At 38.6% G+C, this 23,716-nt stretch overlaps 2 protein-coding genes across 6 annotated transcripts; both read right to left on the bottom strand.

Annotated features, from left to right (window-relative positions):
- Window positions 1-5,376: 5,376 nt before the first annotated feature.
- LOC103991359 (sulfite exporter TauE/SafE family protein 3) lies at window positions 5,377-8,698 on the bottom strand. The gene is made up of 12 exons (XM_009410785.3): window positions 8,301-8,698; window positions 8,028-8,187; window positions 7,635-7,835; window positions 7,478-7,542; window positions 7,357-7,384; window positions 7,208-7,281; window positions 7,041-7,127; window positions 6,898-6,951; window positions 6,577-6,798; window positions 6,140-6,233; window positions 5,858-5,998; window positions 5,377-5,737 (listed from the first exon to the last, which is right to left on the bottom strand). Exons 1-12 carry the CDS (start codon window positions 8,511-8,513, stop codon window positions 5,652-5,654), a joined length of 1,425 nt encoding a protein of 474 aa, XP_009409060.2. The 5' UTR covers window positions 8,514-8,698; the 3' UTR covers window positions 5,377-5,651.
- Window positions 8,699-10,769: 2,071 nt separating this feature from the next.
- Window positions 10,770-23,641, bottom strand: LOC135583073 (uncharacterized). Of its 5 annotated transcripts, XR_010515022.1 has the most exons (13): window positions 23,346-23,641; window positions 23,068-23,262; window positions 22,893-22,977; window positions 21,853-21,928; window positions 19,893-20,066; window positions 18,444-18,546; window positions 17,082-17,191; window positions 16,087-16,176; window positions 15,870-15,950; window positions 13,949-14,743; window positions 12,668-13,594; window positions 12,357-12,523; window positions 10,770-11,298 (listed from the first exon to the last, which is right to left on the bottom strand). XR_010515022.1 is itself a non-coding variant. In XM_065191623.1 (11 exons), the coding sequence occupies exons 1-11, from the start codon at window positions 23,485-23,487 to the stop codon at window positions 13,502-13,504; spliced, it is 1,944 nt and encodes a 647-aa protein (XP_065047695.1). In that variant the 5' UTR covers window positions 23,488-23,641; the 3' UTR covers window positions 12,564-13,501. The 5 variants fall into 5 exon arrangements, 1 of the variants encoding a protein (XP_065047695.1); XR_010515023.1 differs by lacking the exon at window positions 12,357-12,523; XR_010515025.1 differs by lacking the exon at window positions 19,893-20,066.
- Window positions 23,642-23,716: the final 75 nt, after the last annotated feature.

Here is a 23,716-nt window from a genome sequence, read left to right as displayed (position 1 = left end):
TCTCCCGGGTGGTGCCACCGTCAGCCAAGAATTCTATGTCCGAATGGGCTATTCCATTCGGCTCAATTTGGGTCTGTTAAGGACCCAATTGGCCCCTGATTAAGTTAATAGGATCACCTTCCAATCCTAACTTAATCTACATACTAACTACGACAATTAAGCCATCAATACTACAAATCGTGCTCTAGTGCGTCAATCGCTTCTTCCGGCGAGCTTTTAGCGAGCTTCCGGCGAACATTCGATGAACCCTCAGTGATGCTCCAGCAGACTCCTAGCAAACTCCTGGATTTTGCAATGATCTTCTTGGCGAGTTCCGATGAGCTTCTTTGGCAAGCTCCTGGACTTCGTGGATTGTTCTCGCAGAACCTTCGATGAACGTCTGGGCTTTCGATAAACTCTCAAACCCCCAACGTGATCTTGGTCTTGACTCCAGCTCAACACCTGCTGCATGTCTTATTGCCATCGTAGTTAATCCTACACACTTATCTCAACATATAGATTAGATAAACAAATGACAATTGACTTCATCATCAAAATCTGAGATTCAACACATTGCATGAGAGGTAACTTTATATCTATCTATCTAGTAAATATATATGGGGATGTGTAAGCTTTTATACTTTTCAAATATGATAAAAAATGTATTAACGGTCAATTATCATCATATAGATGATTGTCATAAAAAAATTATTATGGAAGAAAAAGGTCGAGGTCACCCTCTGCCTATTTATTTGTGTGGACAAAAGTCCAAAACAGTTCATTTGGGATTATCTCCCCCCTTTGCCCACATGGACAAAACACCAAGTGAAAGACGTTGGAGCGATTATAGAATATCCCTTCCAAACCTATATATAAAAGTTAATTTCTAGCGCTATGTTGGAGGGCTTTCTTTTGAAGAAAAGCCTATGCCCACTAAGAGACTTCGATCACGAACTTGAGCATCAGAGGGATCAGGACAAAAAATTTCCCTCGACATCGATCTTAGTGTATGTGGCACCTCGGGAGCTCGACACCTCGGAGACGTCTCGTAGCTACCTTGGAGCTACCTCAACTACCACCTCGGACATTCTTACGTCCTTAGTTTTGGACCATGTTGAGTTGACTCAAATATTGATAATAATTTTTCTAACATTTTTTGCGCTAAAAGGAGATCCTAATATCACAAAAACATCCGCATGTTAATTCTCTTAATGAACGCTCCAACGAGGAGGCTCTATCTCTGAACCATAGCACTTTTACTCAGGAGGTGGGGGCAACTGTCATCCTTCCCACATGTAGATGCATCCACTTTAGCGCAAATGTCGACATGACACTAGCATCTGTTTAATGACCAAGCCTCTCGCTCCTAAGGATGACCTCGGGCCACCTACTTGTCCCTACCGAGGTGTTCTTGAACCTCACCCAATAAGTATGGACGCTAATAGGTATGATGCAAGCTATTGCCTAGCTCCTACCTCAACTAGCCCGAAAAGTGATGCCACAATCTCAATCGCAAGTTATACCTCAACCGCCACTAGCATCGGCACCCGTCAGGATCCCCCCGCTTGATACAGTGCCAGCATCCTAGCATTGTCTATGGCCCATGGAACTATTGGTTGAGGGAGCACCTCGATCCCCCAACCATGGAATTCAACACATCACCGTACCACTAGTCTGTTCTACTCGTATTTGAGACCCAATTAGTGAATTTGATGGATGACTCCCTAAGGATTCAACTATGGCAAATTGACCAATACTTAGAAGAGATGCAGTGAGAGTTCCAATAATGCAGAGGGAAATGTCTTGTCGATCCCACCTCGGGTCGGTCCCCATGCACTCAAAACATCAATGAGCAGCCAATCTAGATAAATTTTTGCATACCATTGTTGGAGGCCTTTGATGATAATACTAACCTGATAGAGTATACTATTGCCTTTCACGCCCAAATATCATTGTATGGTACCTCAAACATCTTGATATGCTGCACCTTCTTGACATTGCTAAGAGACTCAGATATGAGAATGATACACTTGCTTAAAAATGCTCTCAATCGGCTCCTTTGCTTAGCTCGCAAAGGAGTTTGAGCTCTACTTATTTGGGAATGCATACTTGAGGTCATCGATAATAATGCTTCTTGGACTTGGGCAAGGAGAGGAAGAAATACTCTCCAACTTCATTACCTGATTTATTAACAAGATCTGAGGAATACAGGAAGCCCATCCGTCGCTTGTGATATAGGCCTTCAAGATGGGGGCTTAAGTTCTCTTGCTTTTTTTTTTTTTTTTTTATCATTGGTGGGGAAGCCATCGGCGATGGTACTCAATATACTCTAAAGAGCCAACTAATATATTGTTACGGAGGCAACGATCTCAAATAAGCACAAGGAGATGCATAAAAGGTTGAGACATGAGCGACTATCATTAGCCTCGACCCCAAGGTCACCACCGTGAATAAGAAATGATTGACCCGAGCTGCCTCACTCAAGGTTCGAGTCAACTTCCTTAAACATGACTCGAACTGAAACCTTTTTATAGATAAAGGAAAAAAGAGCTCTTGAAAGACCCTTCATCGATAGAGACACCACTAGAGAGGAGGGATAAATTCAAGCATTACTGCTTCCACTGCAATTATAGGCATAACACAGAGAACTATAGTGATTTGGTGGAGCAAATTAAAGAACTCATTCGTTGGGGACACCTCGAGAGGTTTGCCAAGAGGCACCGTGAACCTTCACCTCAACCTCAAAGGGTGCTAGAGAAGTAGATTGAAGTCATCATCAATGGACCTTCCTTACGAGGAGATAACTCCTTGAGTCGCAAAACTTATGCCTGAGCTATCATCGAAAAACATCTGAGGTCAGAAGATGACTCAAAAATAACATTCAAGAAAGAAGGTATGGAGTATCTCGACCAAAATCATGATGATGCATTGGTAATCTTCGTGAGAATGATTAATGCCTAAGTGAAGAAGGTCATAATTGATATAGGTAGCTCCATCGATATCCTCTACTTTAACACTTTTAAAAAACTTGGGCTTTTGGCTAACGATCTCACCCTTATAACTTCTTCGTTGATGGGGTTCACTTGCGACTCTATCTCCCTCTCAGGACTATGAGCCTGTGCATCATGTTTAGGGATAAGCCCTACTCTAAAATGATGATGACTAAATTTATAGTGGTCGATATCCCTTCGATGTATAATGCGATCATAGGCTAACCCATACTTAATAAGCTAAGGGCGGTGTTATTGACATACCAAATGATGATGAAATTCCCAACAAAGATTGGCATCGGATCGCGCTAGTGTTATCTAACGGTGGTCTCTCTACCGAAGAAGGCCCGACTCAAGGTGCCCTCGATGGACCCTCAAAATTTCATAAAGTCCCTCTCATATTCAGAGCCGATAGAATCACTGATTGAGGCACCTTTGGACAAGGACCATCCCGATTAGGCTGTCAAGATCGAGGCAACACTTTCCGAGGAGAAGCGAGTGCAACTCATCATTTTTCTCAGGAAGAATATCGAGATGTTTGCATAATCATAAAGGCATGCCGGAAATAAATGCAAAGTGGCCTAACACCATTTGAATATCTCTCCCAATGCTCAATCAGTGAAGTAAAAGCCTCGCAGGTTTGCTCTTGATCGCCAATAGGTGATTAGCGATGAAGTAGACAAGTTGCTAGGTTTATTATAGAGGTGTAGTACCCATAGTGCTTGCTAATGTTATACTAGATAAAAAGTCTAATAAAAATTAGATGATATATGTTGATTATACCAATCTCAACAAAGTATGTCAGAAGGACGGTTATCCTTACCCTCGAATCAATTAGCTAGTTGATGCTACCTCAATTTACGAGCTCTTTACTTTCATGGATGTATTCTTGGGATATAATCAGATAAGGATGACACTATAAGATTGAGAACATACCTTCTTTATTATAGATTGAGACACATATTATTATCGAGTCATGCCATTTGGATTGAAAAATGCAAGGGCGACATACGAAAGGATTGTGAATAAGATGTTGAAGTACCAGATCGGAAGGAATATCGAGATATATGTAGGTGACATGATAGTTAAATGTAGAATAGCTAACTCATATCTGGTGGACATGAGCCTTAATCTATCAAAGTGTGCTTTTTAAAATTAGCTCGAGAAAATTCATTAGATTTATATTCACTAGAGAGGAATAGATGTAGACCTTAAAAAGGTACGAGCTATACTAGAGATGTGTCCACCTCGATCAATAAAAGAAGTACAATAGTTAACAAGGTGAATAATAATGTTAAGTCGATTTCCATCCAAATTTGGTGATAGGTGCATACCTTTCTTCCGAACGTTAAAGAACCCAAAGGGCTTTTTATAAATCGAAAAGTATTATGAGGTATTTGAAGAGCCGAAGCACCAACTGGCCCAATTACCACAACTCTCTTCCTCTATCTTGAGCAAAACTCTAAACCTCTATTTGGCTACCATTGAGCAAACTGTGAGCACAATTTTAGTGTGGGACAATTAAGAAATCCAAAAGTCTCTTTATTACGTCGATCATGTCTTAAATAGACTCAAGAAACAATACCACCCCATCGAGATATTTGCCCTAGTATTAACGGTAAGGAAGCTCTATTCATATTTCCATTCTAATATATATATATATATATATATATATATATATATATATATATATATATATATATATATATATATATATATATTCTCTTATTACTGTACTTAATCTTACGTAAGAGATATAAGGTATCATTTCTTTTATGTATGTTCTCGAATCTTATATAAGAAATATAAAAGATCCTTATAAGCTTTTTTTTAGTCGAAAAAATAAATGGTAATCAAATCATCTATAGGATATTGGTAGATGTACTCTCAATGCAAGTTCCATAAGAACCAACCGAAGTAGAATTAAATAATTAAACTTTACTTCGAGAACTTCTCGTTCGACTAAGTTATCAAATGATTTCATTCTACTTTAACTTTAGCTTATCAGTTCACGTCGAAATAACAATCAAAATTGCAAAGTGAGATAGAATAGCAATTCATTTATGCTTGTGTGTCGGATAGTAATGGAGGCAAGATCTAAGATGTTATGAAAACATGAGTCCTTGAAATGCTTGATAAGAGGACCAGCAGCAGCTGCTATTGTTGGTGCCAATCCATATGAAGAAAGTGCAGCAGTACCCATTGTTGGATTATATTTCAGTCTGACATGGATCAACATGGCACACAGTTTATCTCTTCCTTGCAAGAATCTTTCCTAGTCACACTTGTAAATGGTATGTGCAACTTTGGACATCTGAGATTGGGACCAAACTCATAGGAAGCAATAAGTAAGCAGGAATGGTGTAAATAGATGATCAGATTCCAAAGAAAATGACAACAACAGATGTGAGTTGAGAATCTAATCACATGCAAAAATGGGATTAAGAATAAATTTTGCAGATCACCATCCTATGGCTACTTTGTTACAGCACAAAAGACATCTTCGAATTGGTGACTGTTGCTCAACATCTTACTGAAGAGGACATCCGAAAACATGCTACAAAATAGTGTATTTTCAAGAGCTTTATTGAATGCAAGCATCGATAAATTGGTGGAAGAGCACTGCAGGGTAATCTCTTCTGCCCCCCGATTAACCGAGTATTTGGACGTAAGATCTTGATGCTATGCTTCATACTTGCAGAGATTCTCAAACCCCATGTACTCGTGATGCTGGATCTTTTGAACCATGTTCGAAATGCCAACTCCACCTGTTAAGTATTAGAAGACATGCTTTTAGTACCAAGAGAGCAGAAAGCACGATGCTATGATCATCTTTGTTCGTATCCAAAAAAATGATTCAGATAAACGATGAGAGATTTTTGCCTTACCCAATGAGATTGCACTAATAAAAATTGTCGAGGCAAGGATGAAGATGATCAGAGAAGCTCTACCCAGTATTTCGATCAGCCTCTTAACCAAATGCTGGCCGACAAAGGCAGCCACCAATGCCACAGACACAAAATACAATGCTGCCCAGTTACGAGAGACATAAGGATTAAGTACGCCTTAATGCAAGTGAAAGAAGCAAACAGAGTGAATTGCTGTGCGATGAACTCGAGGTACTGGTTCATTTCACATGCAGAAAGTAATCGACAGGTGAAGAACATTACCGTAAGGGATGGGAAAACGCTTCAGGAGGTAGTATTCTACAACAGACATGGACGAAGAAAATGTCATCGCGAAAGTTGCTGTAGCACTCGAGACCTGGAGAAAGACTTTTTGATTAAGTTGTGCTTGAATAAGATGCAAGTATGTTAATTCAGAAACAGTGAGATCCACATTTGCACATCATGAATTATTACAACAAATTGGAATTCACCCAAAATATCCAAAGAAAGAAGAATCCTATCTGATTCTACAAGAGATTATCTCATGGCTCTTGATCCTAATCGGGAATTATGTTAATCTATCATAGACATAGCATTGCATTCTATTGAAAAGGACCTCCAGAGCAGTGTGTTCTCTACATTGTCAAAAGTGAGATCAAGAACTACAAGCGAAGTTGAAATTTGACTGGAGCCAGAAAAAGAGTACTAGATGCACACACCTGCGGTGGAACACCAAGCTCCAAGAAGACAGGGCCCAAAATAAACCCTCCTCCAAGGCCAAGGAGGCCTCCAACTACACCAGCGAGGACACCGATGAGGCAGTAGAAAACAAGTTGAATGACTGTAAAGTCTGTCCCTTCCAGTCCCTTTGATGAGATAATTCTCTTTCCTCTGTATAAACTAACAGCTTCATAACCTGATACTCCCAAAGATACAGGGACCTGCAGAAATCTCAACATATTAGATGTAACTACAGAATTCATCTATGGATTACTAATCTAAGTAAGAAGTCATTGTATGACAAGAGCATAGGACTGCACCTGAAGCAAGTTCAGAATCCAATACCATAGGGAACAGGTCGATGTGTAGTTTTGCTGGAAAGAGATGGAAACAAGGCGTGTCACTAATCGATCATTTTGTAACATCATGGACTTGATTATATGCTTCAGAACATATTACTCACCTTCAAAACCTGTAGGATAAGGAATGAGATCCACACAAAAGAAAGAAGACCAAGCTTCTTCCAGTAGACATTTTCGGTGATTGGGGCCTGCAACATTTGTCTGATTATGTTAATCCCCTGTTAGATATTCTGCCACCGAAAAGGAGTTGGAGTTGATTCCTACCAACCTCTTTTCGTAGAGCCTTCTTTGATGCACCCCCAGGACCAGATGGCAGAGCTTTGTATTCTATTTCATCCCTTCCTGCATGACATGACATTGATGAGCAATTAGTTCCGATAAACTTTGTATACTTCAACAGATAATTAATCAGCGTACCGTTTGACTCCTTAAGCATCGCTGCTTCCTAAAATTCAGAAACATAAGATCAGGTAAGCATGATATAATTGAATTAGGATCAACATTTCAATTTTAAAATGATCTACAAACAGAAAAACACCTTCTTCATTATCGTCTCCTTCTTCCATGTCTCTACACCCTTCAAGAATGCCTTAGTTGATGTACCTGTTCAGTGACCATAGGACATAAATCTCTCAACCAAACAGTCTTTCTACGAACCGAATCACAAAGATAAGGACAAGAAATGACTCGGTTACCTATGAAGAGGATGATTAGAAGAACTGTGACCATCCAATCAGCAAAGATGACATTGAACGCGACTCCAATACTGATCCCCAGCATGAGCATCGGTTGGAAAAGCAACGCTAGATCGTAATCGATGATGGGCATATCCAGAGTTGGATGCCTGAGCTTAAGGTTGTACCAAACTGTCGATCCCGCCGCGCCCATGATCATACCTGTGCCAAATTTACACTAATACTTCAGCAATATGAACTAATGCAGTGATTACAAGCACAAAGCATGAAGCAGAAACAAGAACACAGTCAGGACAAAGACACATCTGCCACACAAACAGAAAGCATCCTGACAGTATAGAGTGAAATGTTGTTTACTATGCTTCATTTATATCGATCTCTATATGATCTCACATTTTGATATGGCAGTGGAAGACTTGGCGTCGAATCCAATGATGAGGGTGAGCATAGGAACATAAATCCCACCCCCGCCGACGCCTCCGACGCTTCCGAACGCCGATCCCAAGAACCCAATGATCGTTCCGACGACGATTTCCCACCCAAATTTCATAGACTTCCAACAGAAGAAAAAGAGAGAACATTTTAATCAAAATAAACAAAAATGCAAACGGAAAGACGACCAAAAAGGAACCGTAAAGTTGGGAAACAAGCTTAAGGCATCTTTACCGGCCAAACGTGTTGGTAGGAAGACTCATCGGGCCGCCACAGGAAATTCACCACCTTGAGCACGTAATCCGACACCCCGACCTCTTCCGCCTCGACGGCCTCAGCTCCCGCCGCCTCGGGCCTCAGCCCACGATCCGCCGCCACCACCGCAACCGCCGCGAGCGCGACCAGCGCCGCCGCCCACAGCCGTCCGCTCCCCCACTTGAGCTCCATATCTCCTCCCTCCTTCACCTTCCCAACAGGCCAAACCCTTCTACTCACTGCCCCGCGATCCCCGCCGGAGATCGAGAACCCTGCGGTCACCCCGGGTCCGTGTTCCGGTCGACCGGAGCAGGAGGAGAGAGGCGGCCGATATCGGACTCCGCGGAGGACTCTGGCTCCGAATCCGATAAAGGCATACGAGTCACCGCAGGCAGCGCTACTTATAGGACTTGGGGATACCAAAATACCCCTAAAGCTTCTGCTATTTACGGGCACGTAAGAAAGCCGTGGAAAGCGGCCCAAATGGCCCACACGGAAAGAGACAAAAATACGCCTTTGGATACTGTTCCCCCAAATACCAAATAATTAATCCTCGGATCTTTAATTACCTGGCCGTGTCATGTCATGCATGCATGTACATGTGAAGATTGTGATCATGCCATCAAAAAAGGCCAGATTATGAAGTGGCTTTTTGGCCTTTCATGAAATATAGGGGTAGGTGGATTAGCGGGTCATGAAATGTAATCAATATGATACGAGTCAGCAGGGCATGACCGGATCATGCCGTGTGGTCTATTTTAATGTGATCATGTAATTAACATGAAATGCGCGTGGGGCCACGTGGGACGTGGGGGGTGGTATGGCCTTGTGGTGATTATGGGACGATCGCAGGGGTAGTTTCGGTACATGGGTGTTTTCTGCCCACTCGGCGTGCCTTGCACGTGACTTGGAAGATGCAATTATAAATTTCCAAGTGGAATACTGATCGAGAAAAGGCTCCGTCCAGATGGGGATCTCATGCTCGTACGGGTGCAGGATACGGGATGTTACCCACATAATATTGTTCTGCTTCGATGGGGTCCAGAATATTTGGCATCGTAAGTGGACAAAGATCCTGGACTCTGCTTGGTGGATTTCGCCATAGGGGCCGAACTATTTACCACCCGTGCCCACGGGAACGCGGTCAACACACGAAACAGCGCCCACTTGCATGCCTCGTTCAATGTACGAAGACAGCCAATTTTGGAAAACTATGACTTGCCACCTCAGCTGGCCCAATCGATTCCCCCAATCTTAAGATCCATTCCTCATCCATGTGATTTGCTTCACCTTACAATGGAACTCGACGTTTGACTATGACCACCATCATTTTAGGAGCTTTAGTAGGTTGGATTCAGCTTTATCGGAGGATTAGGAGTTATTCTATAAATATGATATGTAATCTCTCCGATAAAATGATAATGATTTCTTGTGTTTCTTATGTGAGGTGAAAGATTGAGACTAATCTGATATTTTATTATTATTATTATTTGAAACGCATTTAATACATTAGATGAATTGATTGAGCTTTAAGGGAGTCAGGCAATAGATTTATTGTTTACTTAAAATTTCATTATCCAAAATAACTTTTACATGTTGTTTTCACTCGAAATGCAATATGTTGAATGCAATGGTTCATTGTGGATGCCATCTACTAATGGGTGTTAGGTGTTGGATGGACACAATTGTTGACAAAGACCACATAGGACTATGGATGGCTATGGATTCTTTGCCCCTGTACGCTTTTTCCATCTCCACTAAGAAGTCAACATTTGTGTTGGTGTCACAACTGATATGTTTCTTTTAACACCTTTTAAATTATTAGATCCCAACCAAAAAGAATCACATGAATATTTTAGCATACTGATGTGAAAGATGGCATCAATTTTGAGCCAAAACTATCACTCATGATAAGGAAAAAGAAATACTTCATATCCCCAAAAATCTTTAAACTAATCATTTATCATGTAGAATGACAATAACTCAAGTTTTTTTTGAATATATATATATATTCTTGGATAAACATAGACCTAAGAGTTCATATTGATGGTTTTCTTGTTCTTCTAATGATGACAAATAGTACTATTCAAAACATATTCTTATGGGCACAAGTTTTTGATCATGACACGAGTAATACAGATAGACTTAAAGACAAATGATATGGATGTGATATGTCGGCACGAGGATGGTGACATTACATAAAATTACAATAGCCTAAATCATGGAGTGAAATCTCTCTTGTAAAAATGTGATGAAGCATAAAATTATGGTGACGATGCATAAACTTACTATATATATATATGTGTGTGTATTTATATTTATATATTGCTCATATGGTAATGCCATCAAAGATTTTAACCATTGTGGAGCTGTTTGGACAAATTGTAAGCTGTATTAGACTTACATGAAGAGGGACAATCAAAAGTGTGGTGAAGCATTCAATTCAAGTGGATGAGAGAAGCCATTCCTATTGATATCAAATAGTCAATAGAGAATGCCAAAATGTCACAAACTAAAGTGAAAAAAAAGGGCTTTTACAAGAGAAATGGGATGAGAAGAGAAACAAGAATGACATGAAAGCATAGTGTACTATGAGCAGGAAGCCTTAGCCAGCCTTTTGGCTGATCTGGCGCAGAGAGCAGGAAACCCTCAGTGGACATAATGGCTATGTTCAGAAAACACATGCCCACCATTATTGGATACAGTAAAAAAGAAGTTCCCATTCTTGTGCAGAGAGGGGTTGGTTGATCAGCTGTTTTGAGTCTGGGATAATAGCTACACATTAAGCTTGTTTGGCTTCCCTAACCCTAACAGGATCTCTCTCCCACCAGATGCAAGAATTCCATTCCTCCCATCAAAAGACCAATCACATTTAATAGGAATTTGGGGCCACAAATTCTTCCATGTTCTTTGCATCTCCTCTTGTGACTGAAGAGCTCCACAATGATCAAGAAGGTTGCATTTCACTGTTAGTTTTCTGGAATACAAGAAAGGAAAAAGTGAGGAAAGTAGGTTCTAAAGCTTACCAGAAGGAAACACAAACAAGTTAAAAGCACCACCCTGCAATCAATTAAAGAGATGCATAAACCTGAGTGCCATCAGAATGCATGATAAATGGTAGACATGAATTGGACTTTTGTCCTTGATTTAAGCTCTATTTTATCTTCTTAGCAATGGTAGGACCACTACACTATCAACTTTCACATGTTCCTCATCAATTCCCTTGATATTAGTAAAGTAATGCGAGTCATTTGACTTATTAGCTGTCTATGTTTTGGTCACATGGAAATATAGATTAGCTTATTGAAACAGATGTCACTGTTTTGGTCTTATGCAGCATGTGAAAATGAGAAATGTTAATTTGGGCAGACAGAGAATGGAGTGCAGCCAATTTTGACTCCATAATACTTCTAGTAATCATTTATTGTTTATTTACAAGAGTCCATGACATGAGTCATGCTACAAAAACTAATCACTGATAGATTTGTGTTACAAGGATCAAATGTACCAACATTCTTGGAGATCCAACATGATAAAGGAAATGAAGGTGAGATTAGCATTTGGGGTTCCATTTGATAAGGTTATAGATCCCTATTGGCACTACTGGCATTTGTGACCTTTTGGACTAGTCTCTCATCAATCAATCAGTGGGGACAAATTCTTTGATTACAACTAAAATCTAGACACAAAATTAAGATTATTTTTGCTATGATGTTGGCCTTCAAATATTTGATAGACAAATGTCCCCACATATTATTGAGTCCCAACCTTGTCACAAATCCTTCAGTCTCCTTTCTATCACCATAGAAACAAAAAAACTCATGATCAATCAAAATGCAAGTCAACTCCTTATATTCTTTCTTATCCTTATTACAATATATAACAATCATACACATGCTTATGCCTAAGACTCCCTATTCCTTCAAATGCTTTCTTTCATAGATGTAGCAAAATACCAATAGATTACAACATGTTCTTCACATAATTCATTTAGAACATAAGATCAGACGTGAAAATGTGAGAGAGTAAAAATACCAGTAGGATTCTTCCAGAACTACACGACTATTACAGTCACGTGATGATATGTACCACAAAATATAAAGCTTCATTCTCGATCAAGACTGATGCTGATATGCAAACTACCAGATGAGTCGGTCCCCTATATGCACGTTTTCTCTTCATCAAAATGAATGAAGTTACACCTACCAGGAAAACCATCCCAAGAAATTGAGATATCAATCATGCAATGCAAGTCCTCAATTTTTTTGCCTTGTAAGAAAATTGTATTCCAAAAGCAAACAGAGTAATACAAAATTATATTCCAAAAACAAGCAGAAAAATACAACCTTGAGAAGTCCTTGTGTCCCTCATTGATTGGTGGTTCTGTTGTCCATATGACAAAAAACCACACAAAGTTGGAGAAAGAACTATTGCTCCATCTGTGAAACCACTGCAACATTCAAGTGGTGAGTTGGAGTTGCAGCTGACAGAGGACTTGCACACCATTGCTTAGCTGCCTTGGGCACATGGAGAGATCTTATCAGAGAAGAAAACAAAAGGACAAGGACAACCGAATAAGCTACAGCTCATATATTCCCTCACTGAGAAGCTCCACCTCATATCAGCTATCCATCCTCTGTGGGAGGGTTTCAGCTCAGTGTGGAAACTTGATGAAGACCCAAAGCAGCAGCAACATTGTTTACCTAGTTCAGACCCAAAGCAGCAGCAACAAGTATACAACCAACCAAGATTTGACAAGAAGCATGCATGTTATTTTGGCCTCCCAAAATCAGTTCTATAATGCTTTGAAATAACTTCCAGATCGCTTACCTTCTTGTGTCCCTAACTATTCTGATCCTTGCAATTCTTTTTTAAACATGTGCTTACTGAAACCTCAACCAACTACTGTGGACAAGATTTAAACCTTTTTTTTCTGCACCCAATATTGGTGGGCTGGTGTGTTCTGAACATGTGATTGATTCCAGTGAGAGCTTCCTGCTCTCTGCACCAGCTCAGACAAAAGGCTGGATAAGGCTGTCATAATTCCATAAGATGCCAAAGGTGCAATTATTTATGGTAGCTGAGCAACTTTGACCCAATCTTGTGGGATCAAGGTAGGCATCACTCACTATCAATCTGAGATGTAGAATGCCTTATTATTTTTTTGGTACCTGAAGTTTTCAAATATATGAACTGTAGCCTCCTCCAAGAGGTACTCTGGGCTTGAATACTGTGGCCACTGAAAGGCAAGGACAACGCCTGAAGCAAATACACTGAAGTAAAAAATAAAATAAGAACATTGAACCATGTTAGTCCATGAGAACTATAAGTATAAGCTTCTTAATTAGATTCATGATTCTAACGCTTAAATTAAAAGACTTGTGAACAAAATAAGCATTTTAACATTTTTACAAATCCATTGATTTGCAAGAGTTTCCTAGAACACTAGTATCTAGAACACTAGTATCATAATATTCACAAAGGCAAAAATTAGAGATGCAAAGTTCTAGTAATTAATTTTTATTTAGCTGTAAGAGTCAACAGGACTAGATAAAAAAAAGTGTGAAAGCTCATATATTGTACTAACATCTGAGATATGGCTAGAAATAAAATGAGCATGAACTTACTGGTATACTAAGTAGTAAACCTTTAGAACTAACAAGTACTGGTAGGGCCTTTCTTGCAGGAACTGGAATCGATTTCAAGGCCTTGAGAGCTCTTTGTGCTGACAACTGAATAAAGCTCAAACTTTCACCTCTCTGTTCTACATTTTTATTCAAGTTAGACACTGGAGTTTCTGCATGATCTTCATCATATTCCAATCCCTGGCCCTTTGAAAGCCCTGCAAGAAACAGCCAGTCTGCATCAACCATATGTCGTATTCCAACACTTGTCTTCTGTTCAACCATGCAAAACTGGCAAGCATGGTCTTGTTTGTTATGGTGTTTCCATGTGACTAAAAACCTGTTCATGAACAAACACGATTGGCTAGGATGTATATTTACGCTTGAAGGACTGACACATTGTACTTTGTATCTTAAATCATATGGAGGTTTAACTTCTCCCTCTGAACTAAACTTCTTGTATTCCTCTGCTTGCAACGAGGAGATGCTTTCTAATGTTGAGTCACTGATAAGATTAAGCTTCCTTGCTTCAGTTAGAATAGCCGTAGAAGATCTTGCATGTAAAATAGGTACACCAGAAGCCTCAGGGAGAAACTGATCAGAGTATGATTTTGCATCGATGACTATCTGATGTATCTCACTAGGGAGCATAAAATGTTCTTCCTCAAGTGAGTATTTGCAACATAACTCCTCTGTCCTGGTTGATTGAGGTGAATCGACAGAATAACACACTAAAAGTTTTGTGCCTTTTGACCGTGGAGCAGGGGAAAGGTAACAACCAGCTGCAGTAAGTGAGGTCTGTAGCATTCCAAGAAGAAGCATGAATGAACAGAAATGACTTGGAAAACAAATGTCGGTGGCAATTATAGTTTGTGTCAAAAAAACAATGTCCTAAAGTAATCAGTAAGAAGATTGCAAAATACAAACTAGCAGAATTGAAAAACACAACTGAATTCAGCAAACTTATTGTGACCATCAATGTGGAGAAGAAAAACTACAGAAAATTGCCAACTTAATTATAAACTGAATGTTCAACACGCTAATCGCATATGCCCTATGCTGTTTCCTTGTAACATAACAGGGAGTATCACCCGGATGCTTTAGTATCAGTGTTTCCCGTTAGATTTGTTCTGATTCCTTATTTATTGTTTATTAACATGAAAAAAGAAAATCTACGCATCAACATTTACTGGGCTTGTAAATAAAAACAAAATATGTTCTTGTATCACATATGCACATGACTGCAAAAAGTTAAAAAGGGAAATAATATACATCATTACAGCATGGTAAGATGTGTTGGAGAACAGCAAGGGAATTTCATAAAATAATATCCCTATTCACATAGGGTCAATTTCACAGTACCTCGTATAGACTAATACAGTGAAACAATTTATTTGACCTCAAACTCTTTAATATGGTCCACAACCAGAAGTTCCACTCCATCCAAAATTTCCCTAGTGATAACTAAAATATTCTTTATGACACCATACTGTAGAATGACCACTTCCTAAAACAGTACGAGGATCACAATACTCTAATTGGCATCACTTGATCAAATAATAATTGAAATTTAACTTAATAAAAGGACCTGCATTTCACTATATATAAACAAAGATAAGACCAAGCAGAAACTAGTTGTCCTAGAATAATCTCATTTATGTCAGTCAGAAGTAAATTTTTAAATCCTGCTCAGCAACTAAGTGAAGAACTAACCCTAATAACTGCAAGAGCATTCCGGCTAAAACCAACAGATTCAGATTAGTATTGATTCCGAAGTGCAACTCTTAATCCAACAACAAATGTATTCCTTTGGAAAATACTTTAGCTAATATCTTGATGTAAAACAAATAAAAGTACAAGAGTTGATCATTCAAGACAGCCTCAGGATTCAAAATATGGTACCATAATAATGAAATGAATGAACCTTGCATGGGAAGTTGTGGATGTAACTCAAGAGCAACCGGGAAATACTGCCACGAATTGGTCTGTGTCTTTGTGAAATATACTGTAAAATATGATCAAATTAATTTTCATTATATCATCATATAAAGAAACTATACCCAAATTGGTCTTTCAAATGCCTTTTCATTTGCAAAAAGGGTCATCTTAAAATCGAGAATGAAAAAACGCAACAACATTACCTGCAAAATCCATGCTAAATATCTTGATAAGCAAAGATCATCAACACTAGATGGCTTGAGCTTCTCTAAATCAATAACTGCATATCCATGCTACAAAGAGCAACACATGTACAGACAGTTCAAAGGTGATCATGCTTAATCATCTAAAGCATCCTTCATTCAACCACAAAAAAGAAGCAAATGATAATATTACTATCTATATCATGAAAAACAACACAATTTTATTACATTTGGGCTTCTTTTTAAAAAAGTAATATAATTGTTTCAGCAAATGCCAACTATTTTAGTAATACAAGATTCAGTCCTAATTAACACTCAATCTACTAATTTACTCCATGTCTATGGCAAACAAAGTCCTTTTACTCAGGATTTTTTCTACTTCAAGATCTCTTATGGTTAGTTCCTCAAGAATGAATCTTGTCCCCAACTCATGACAGAAATAAAATCTAATAAAAATAAGAGCCTTATTAAGTTCAAGAGGTGCATAAACTCTGAAGTTCAACATATAGTATAGAAATTTAATATTATATTTCAAGTTGTTCCTGTAATAGCCAGGTCTCTCGTTGGAAAGTCTGAAGGCAACTAGTTCATTATTCCAAAATATCAAAGCCCCCAAAGAGACTTCAATTTGGACTAACATTTGGACATCTGGACAACAAAAAACAGCCTCAGATCTCAGTACTTATTAAGAAGTTTGATAACAAAATAAGCATATAAACCAAGAATAGTTGGCCAAGTGAAATAAATCTAAGATTGACAAAAATATTGAACCAAGACTCTCAGACTATTTGGCTTATCCTCGTGGCTTCAGCAGAAATAAAGAGCACCTATCAGTTTGTCAATCTACACCAACAAAATTATCTGTAGATCCATTATCTAATAGCTTCTTGTCAAACAAGACCCAACATCTATGATCTTAACGAAATACTTATTGATATTAGGCAATATGCTTCAACCAGTTTAAACAACAGCATTTGCTACAGGAGTTAACATACCTCCATGATGGTGACAGAGTGCTTTATCATCTTATGACAAATACTCTCAACATATGAACGTGCTAAGCGACAAGCAGAGATGAGCCTTTGCAGTTCTAGTTGAAAGAGATCTGGAAGACATGTAGTTCTGTGAACATAAAAAATCTGAATCGAAGATATCAAAAACTTACCTTTGTTCACAATCAGTAAAAGCTAACATGAAAAAAGTGAATGGAAAAATAGTATTTTCACCAAAATAAATGGAGAAATTAATCAACATTCATTATCATACCAAAAGTTCAATATACACTAACAGAAAAATGATGAAATTTTTGTATGCAACACTTAAGGTTTTCCCTTAATCATAATTATCATATATTAATAGAGGATTGTAAAACAATGCATTCAGTGTCAGACTAATTCTTGATTATGTACCTAGTAAACACTTAACCCATCAAATGTACAACAGTTACAAATTTGGCCACAAAGAAGCATATGGAAGCTTAGCAAGTAGAAACCACCATTAACATGTCTTATTACAAGCTCCAGAACTAAAGGCTAAAAGAATCCTTATTCTAGTACAGATATTTCCAACATAATAGATACCAAGATACAGTGACCAAAGTAGAGTATGGTCAAAGAATGAGCCTATCCTCATCGGACAATACCTAAACTTATTCTGGAACTTGCAATAAGGACAAGTTATTACAAGCAAATTGAAACTTGTAGCACCTAAAGTGGCCAACTTATTCTGGACAAGCAAATTAACAAGTACAGTTTCAGCTTATTGTTCATACTACACTTTTTGTGCTCTGATCTCAAATGATATTTCAGTTGTACAAAACTCACAAACAACCTTCAACCAATCTATATGTATAAGAATGACCATAAAATTTATTCTACCAATATTCAACAACATTTTTGAGGCAATATTTGACATCAAATATCTCCATTTGCTAACATGTCCTAATAGAGGTATCTACATTCTGTAAGTTTCATCTATGGTTCCTAGACTAGACATTGTTTTAGTTATGGCCAATAATTCAAAGTCCAATCAGATTTCTGTCTATGTTCAAACTACTCAAGATTCCAATTGTGAGGTGAAGCATAAGTTTCAACCAACAAAGTCACTGCTGTAAGGCAATAGAGTTTTCAATTAATGAAGCACCTAATTTAACATATGGCCCAGTCAAAAAAAAAACCTCAAATCATGTAGATTAATCTCCATTTTGTAGGTAAAAGTTAAACACCATAGAATTACGTTTCAATAAGAAAACATGAAGCTAACTAAATATAAAACCACCTCGTTCATGTTAGTTAAGTCTTAATAGAGGTCCAATGACTTTGGCTAGACATGAAAATATCAATAAATTTCAGCCTTACCCGATGATAGGCACCTTAAACTGGAGCGTATTCGGTTCCGAGCATATAATTGACTTTGATTTGTCGGATCTTCCACCCATTCTTGATTAGCTCCTTGGCATATCTGCATAGAAAGTTAAACCAGTCATAAGTTATTGAGAGGCGTCATGATATATCACCATGCGTGCATGCATGCGCAAACAGAAATCAAACCTTGAAAGAACATAATAAATAACTTCAGTCAGTTCCCAGACACTTAAAAACAAAAATCAAACCTATATAGTGGCAGACATTTTTGTATGTAACAAGGTACAAAAGCTTCCTAGGGAAAAAAGAAACAAGTCAAAAATACCTAGTCAGCCAGGTAGGAAAAAATAAAGACAGCTGACTACAAGAAATTCATGGTCATGCTAACTGATGTTTCCTAAGCAACAACGAATCAGATTCCACTCCACAATAGCATTACAAACTCATTTTATTCCATCATAGATGTCAAACAAGCACAAGTATGACTATGACTACAAAAAAAGAAACATAAGAGATAGAGAAACTGGAGAATAAAAGAAGGGAAAGAAAAGGTGAAAGACTAAGAAGCAAGGTCTTTAATTTCGAATAATACTGCCTGTATCGGGCGGTACGTACCAGTCCGCCAACAAACCGGTACACGGACTGCCCGCTGCCAAGCAGTATCGTCGATTGGGCTATTTTCGCCCCGTTATCGTTTTAAATCGATGGTGGCCGAGGAAGAAAAAAAAAGAGGGGTGACCGAGGGAGAAGAAAGAAGAGGGAGAAGGGGAAGAAAGAAAAAGGAGAAGAAGAGGAGTACCTACGCCGCTCTCCCTCCTCATCTATCGGCGACCTCTCATCCGCATGGGAAGAAGAATCTCAACGTCGCAGGGAGAAGAGGTGACGTCGCAGAAAAAACGATTTTTTTTTACTTATATATATATATATATATATAGGCGACGCCGCCTTTTTTTTCTACGATGTCGCCCCGCGTAGGGAGAAGAGAGGCAACATCGTCGAAAAATATTTTCTTTACTTTATATATATATATATATATATATATATATATATATCTCGAGCGGTATACCGAAATATACCACTCGGTATGCTACTATACTGTATACCGAGTGAATCTCGAAGCTCCGGTACAGTATGAAATTTCAATCCTTGCTAAAAAGTACCAAACAAATATACAGAAATTACTGCAAAATTGATTGTAAAATAAGATAGGCATGTCCCCACTAATCAAACAAATTAATCAAACATAACATATTCTCACATCCATGGATAACTTATAAGTCCTCAAAGATCCAAGAAATGGTTGCCACAAGCATATATGCTCTAGGGATAATAAGAAATATTAAACAAATGAATACAACAAGTCCAAAACCAACTTTTGCCGATGTATGCGAGTCTGAACTTGCACAATAATCTCCCAAAAAGATTTAAGATATATAAACTAACCTTGTACATGTCATCTTTTGTAAATTCTAGTATTGGTCGCACCAGCAAAATACCATCATAAGCTGGATTCTCTCCATATCTTAGAGACACAGGAAACAATTGTGAAACAAATGCCATGCCAGCAAGCCCAAGAACTCCACTATTACGAGACAACCTCAGGATTAGAAGCTCAGCCTGCAGTAACAGAGTTTTTGACAACTGATAAATTTAAGGTTAAAAAAAAATAGAACAATGATATAACTTCACTATCATTTTTATTATTTTCTAAGAAAACTTTAACATCTAACCTTTATCCCCTAGATTTCTAGATGTCATAAAAGAGAACTGGTGTCGAAGAGAAGGGTGACAAGCTACATCTACCCAGTTATCTTGGATGCCCTCTCCTCTTTGGTCCGACATGTCTAAAATTTATAATCCTCGCCATGTGAAAAAAATGTAGTGCTCATGTCATCCATGTTGTCTGCTGCCAAAACAGAATATAAACTATTTACCCTACATCTCAAGCAAAGAGCATAAGGTAATGGCATATCTCCATCCATTTTGGCTTGCTCACCCATACATTTCAACTATTATGCAACCTAATCATTTGTTTTTACTAGATTGATACCATGACATTCAAGTGAATCTAACTACAAACCTGCACCGATACAACAATAAGTAATTCATATCAAGGATTGAAATATCGTAGTGTACCGAAGTTTCGACCTTCTCTCGGTACGATACGGTACTTTATACCGAGCGGTATACTGTTTGATATATATATATATATAAGTAAGTAAAAAAATTCGACGATGTCACCTCCCTTCTCCCCCACGCGAGGCGACGTCGCCTATATATATATATATATATATATATATATATATATATAATTTTAAATAAAAAAATATCGATCGGTAGCAAGCGGTCCGCGTACTACATACCGCCTGTACCGGGCAGTATTAATTCGAAACCGTATACCTCGATTCATATTTACCAGTCAATCACCTTAAAAGCTCTTAGCTGTGTGTCAATGCCCCATGAGCACCACAAGCCCATAAAACTATCTTTCATAATGCAACTATCAAAAACATTAACACTAATCCCACATCTTTACCTAATACAATTCTCCAAGTCTAACATCCTCTAGCCAAACATTCATTTATTCTGAAGCACATAAGAACAACCTTTCACCTCTCTACTTGTCGGGGTAAAGCTGAAAACCACTCCAATCCCAGAATTAGTGGGAGCCTCATGCTCTCGACCACCCTCAATAATCCCCATACACATCATGTTCATTGTTAATTCATATTGCGGACACTATCCCAATATGGCAATTTCTTGTATATATTCTTCAAATTAAGAGTTTTGTAAGAAATCTCAAAAGCAAAGAACATGTCCATACTATCCCAATATTGCAATCTCTTGAACTGTCATTTATGCTGTAATCATCCCACACTATTCTTTCCCATCCTTCTCAGTTAGGGTTACTAAGAAATAACATAGACATTTCTTAACAAATGAAACTATCTAAACCAAGAAAACCTTATTAACCAAGTTCATAAGTAATGCACCACAAGAAAAAAAAAAAAAAAGATAAGTAAAGGAAAATATTTGAGAAACCCAAAATTAAGGATCCATGTACAGTCCCTTGTTTGTGCAACAAGATGACACTACCTATGCCATCAGAGAAAGCTTAATTTTCAAGTTAGACTTAATTTCAAGCAAGGTTCGCAATACCGTACCGTACCGATATTTCGATCTGGGCTCGGTATCGTATACCGAGCGGTACACTCAGGTGTACCGAGTACTGTAGCATTACTGTAGTGCTACAGTACACTGCTACAGTGATACAGTACTCTCGGACCGGTAACAGTCGGTCTGCGTACCGATAACCTGTCGGACCGGTATGTACCGCCCATACCGGGCGGTATGGCTCGGTACGACAGACCCTGATTTCAAGTATACGAAAGTAAACTCAGACCTGGTCATCTGCATGGTGTGCGATGAGAAGGATTCCAATGTGTTGCTTAATGCAAACATCCTCAAAGATTTGGTACCTGTAATTAATACCAATAGGAGTTACGGATTCCAACACTAAGAAACAGATGAAAGTCTCTCAAATAAAAACAGGATATAATCTTATGCAAGGATTCAAAAATAAGTTATATCTTCCAGTTTGTTTATTTTTTGGACAAAATCCTAACAAAGGCATAACTTCATTGGTACATCCAACAAGTTTTGAAGTGCTTGTGGAATTTCAGTAACTCATATACCGATTGTATGGCAAGAACTAATAGTTCTCCATCAGGTGAAATAGACCTGAAAACATTGTCGATTGATATGTTTTTATGCTAATATAATCAGTTTTTGCTCCCTCCTAGTTTTACTTCAATCAACACAATGCACCACAGCATCAGTCATACTGGCCCAACCCACAACTGTTCCCAATCCTTGATAACTATATCACAAATTAACTTTTATTATATAAATTCTTTGTTACATTTATTACCTTCTTAGTATGTGCTCATGTTATATTAATTTAATCTTTATTACAAATATATTGCATCAATCTTTATATTCATTTTACACCACAATAGGTTATCAATATATGCATTTGCACACTTTTAATGATTCATTTATATCATCCGAAGTATACAAAAAGCATAACATATGTGCATTATTAACTTGTTGTAAAATACATTATTTTTTCAAAGTAAATCATGTCACAGTTCTCAAAAACTGAAACATTTAAAATTTTCCTATTTGCTAGAATCCTAAAAGGCAAACAGGTACATGAGAATAAATTACACTTAAATCACAATTTTCTCGATACAATGAACTTAACAAAGAATTGATCAAATTTCAGATGCTCAAAATACAAAGTGTCATATGAGTTTCATAGTCCTAAAGTGCCACATAAAGTACAGAGGAGAGCACTCGGCTCTTGTAATATAAGTTCAAAGAATTACACTGCAAAAAAGTTCAGACAGCAAATGCAAATCCAGAAGAAAAATACCACACCTCATTTCACGAGCAGCCTCTTGCAAATGACCATGCTTTGGTCGACCACCCGACCAATTACAAGTCCCAATCTCACATTTGACACCTAAAGCAAAACATCTCACAATCTAGCGGACGCATATGCTCAAAACCAAGAACACAGATTGCAAGAAATAAAAACGTAACCAGAGATTACCCATTTTGTTCACTCTGTCTCGCACCAAAATAGCCTCCTCTGTGCTCTCGGCACGCAATCTATGGTCCACTACAATCCCCAGAAGCCCATCAATGAAGCCCGAACACTCGTTCTTTGTGACCGAACCATCCAATTTCCAACCCGCCGTCAAGACGCACAGCGCCATGCTATCGGGTCCGCCAGAGACGCCGAAAGCTGCCAAGCACGCGAAGAAATCCGTTCGATCAAGCAATACGAAAACTCGTCAAACGAGGATGAAAGATGGGATCTCCGAGCACCAATTCGGTGGTGGGGTTTGATTCCGGCCATGGCCATCCTGCGGGCGAAGGCCTCCCTGTACCGCGACATGTCCGGAGCGGAGCACTTGCAAAGGAAGCGGCGGAGAGGGAGGCAAGGAGAGGGGCGGAGGACGCAGAGCATCTTTGGAGCATTGCACAGAGCGAAACTAGGGTTCTCGAGTGGGTTTCTCGCCCGACCAACGGCACGCTATCATGACGATAAGATGAACCCAGCGCGAATCGTAATAAACTAGGATGGGCTTCTCCTAGCCGTCCGATCCCAAACGAAAGCCCGAATCGGATAATTTCCGGAATTAAAATACAGTTAAGCTCGTCGGATGCAAAATGAGGATCCGTACGCGAAGTTTAAG

Source organism: Musa acuminata, chromosome BXJ1-7 (assembly GCF_036884655.1).
Source record: "Musa acuminata AAA Group cultivar baxijiao chromosome BXJ1-7, Cavendish_Baxijiao_AAA, whole genome shotgun sequence".
Lineage (NCBI taxonomy): Eukaryota > Viridiplantae > Streptophyta > Magnoliopsida > Zingiberales > Musaceae > Musa > Musa acuminata.
Note: the sequence above shows the minus strand (reverse complement) of the source record. Positions and strands in the feature narration are given on the sequence as shown.

Bases quoted from the DNA above. Each gene is read 5' to 3' on its own strand.
- LOC103991359 (XM_009410785.3), bottom strand. From the start codon at position 8,513: ATGGAGCTCAAGTGGGGGAGCGGACGGCTGTGGGCGGCGGCGCTGGTC. The intron at 7,543-7,634 runs GTAACCGAGTCA...GTCACTGAACAG, and splicing joins TCTAATCATCCTCTTCATAG to GTACATCAACTAAGGCATTC. The intron at 6,234-6,576 runs GTGTGTGCATCT...GTCTTTCTCCAG, and splicing joins AGCTTGGTGTTCCACCGCAG to GTCTCGAGTGCTACAGCAAC.
- LOC135583073 (XM_065191623.1), bottom strand. From the start codon at position 23,487: ATGCTCTGCGTCCTCCGCCCCTCTCCTTGCCTCCCTCTCCGCCGCTTC. The intron at 20,067-21,852 runs GTCTGAGTTTAC...CTGTTACTGCAG, and splicing joins CACACCATGCAGATGACCAG to GCTGAGCTTCTAATCCTGAG. The intron at 17,192-18,443 runs GTAAGGCTGAAA...CATGTCTTCCAG, and splicing joins TTTAAGGTGCCTATCATCGG to ATCTCTTTCAACTAGAACTG.